The following is an 836-nucleotide window of genomic DNA, read 5'->3' as shown; positions in this document are numbered from 1 at the left end:
GGATTTTGGGCACACCGGTTGGATTTTGGGCACACCGGTTGGATTTTAGGAACACCAGGACATTCCCCCCCCCGGCTCACCGCCTTTTTGAACCCACCACCCCTCACCCCCCACTTCCTCTCCGCACCCACCCCAGCACGGAAAACCCCGCGGAACGCCGGGATCACCCCCAGAGCCGCCCTCACTCCCGGCAAAACCCAACCCCGTGCAGCAAATCCCAAAGGACGATCCCGACTTCCCGGGCGCTTACTCGGAGAATCCCTTCCACTTGAGCAGATATTCCACCTTGCCCTTGACCACCCGCCGGTCCAGCACCTTCTCCACCACGTATTCCTCCTCCTCCTCCTCCAGCACCTCTTCCACTTTCTTCTTGTTCTGCTTTTTTCCCATTGTGCCGGCCAGCTTCTCCGCGGCCGGGCGACGCTGCTGCGGCACGGGACGGAAAAACACACACGCGGCCCCGGTGAGTCCCTTCCCGGCGGAGAATTCCGGGGATTTTCCTCCTCGTTGGATTGGAGCGGAGGGGGGAAAGCCCCGCCGGGATTGCTGTTCAGGTTGGATCGGGGGATTGCCAGCGTGGGGAGAGCGGGGTTGTGGGAATAGTGGGATTGTGGGAGCACCGATGGGATTTTGGGGACACTGGTGGGATTTTGGGAATAGTGGGATTTTGGGAATAGTGGGATTGTGGGAGCACTGGTGGGATTTTGGGAACACCGGGATACTCCCACCCTGGTACAGTGGGATTTTGGGAACAGTGGGATTTTAGGAACACTGGGATTTTGGGAACACTGGTGGGATTTGGGGAACAGTGGGATTTTGGGAGCACTGGTGGGATT

At 59.2% G+C, this 836-nt stretch overlaps 1 protein-coding gene across 1 annotated transcript in view; it reads right to left on the bottom strand.

Moving 5' to 3' along the window:
- The window catches only part of LOC121660680 (chromobox protein homolog 1-like), a 2,248-nt gene extending 1,756 nt beyond the window's left edge, over window positions 1-492 (bottom strand). Inside the window, exon 1 of the mRNA XM_042020113.1 lies at window positions 251-492. Within this exon, the coding sequence (XP_041876047.1) occupies window positions 251-390 (140 nt within the window). The 5' untranslated portion in view covers window positions 391-492. The remainder of the gene's footprint in view (window positions 1-250) is intronic.
- Between the last annotated feature and the right edge of the window lie 344 nt (window positions 493-836).

This window comes from Corvus kubaryi, unplaced genomic scaffold, assembly GCF_017639235.1.
Source record: "Corvus kubaryi isolate FWS band 111438036 unplaced genomic scaffold, C.kubaryi_AGA036_p1.0 36787, whole genome shotgun sequence".
Taxonomy (NCBI): domain Eukaryota; kingdom Metazoa; phylum Chordata; class Aves; order Passeriformes; family Corvidae; genus Corvus; species Corvus kubaryi.
The sequence above is the reverse complement of the archived record's forward strand: the minus strand, read 5'-3'. Positions and strand labels throughout refer to the sequence as shown.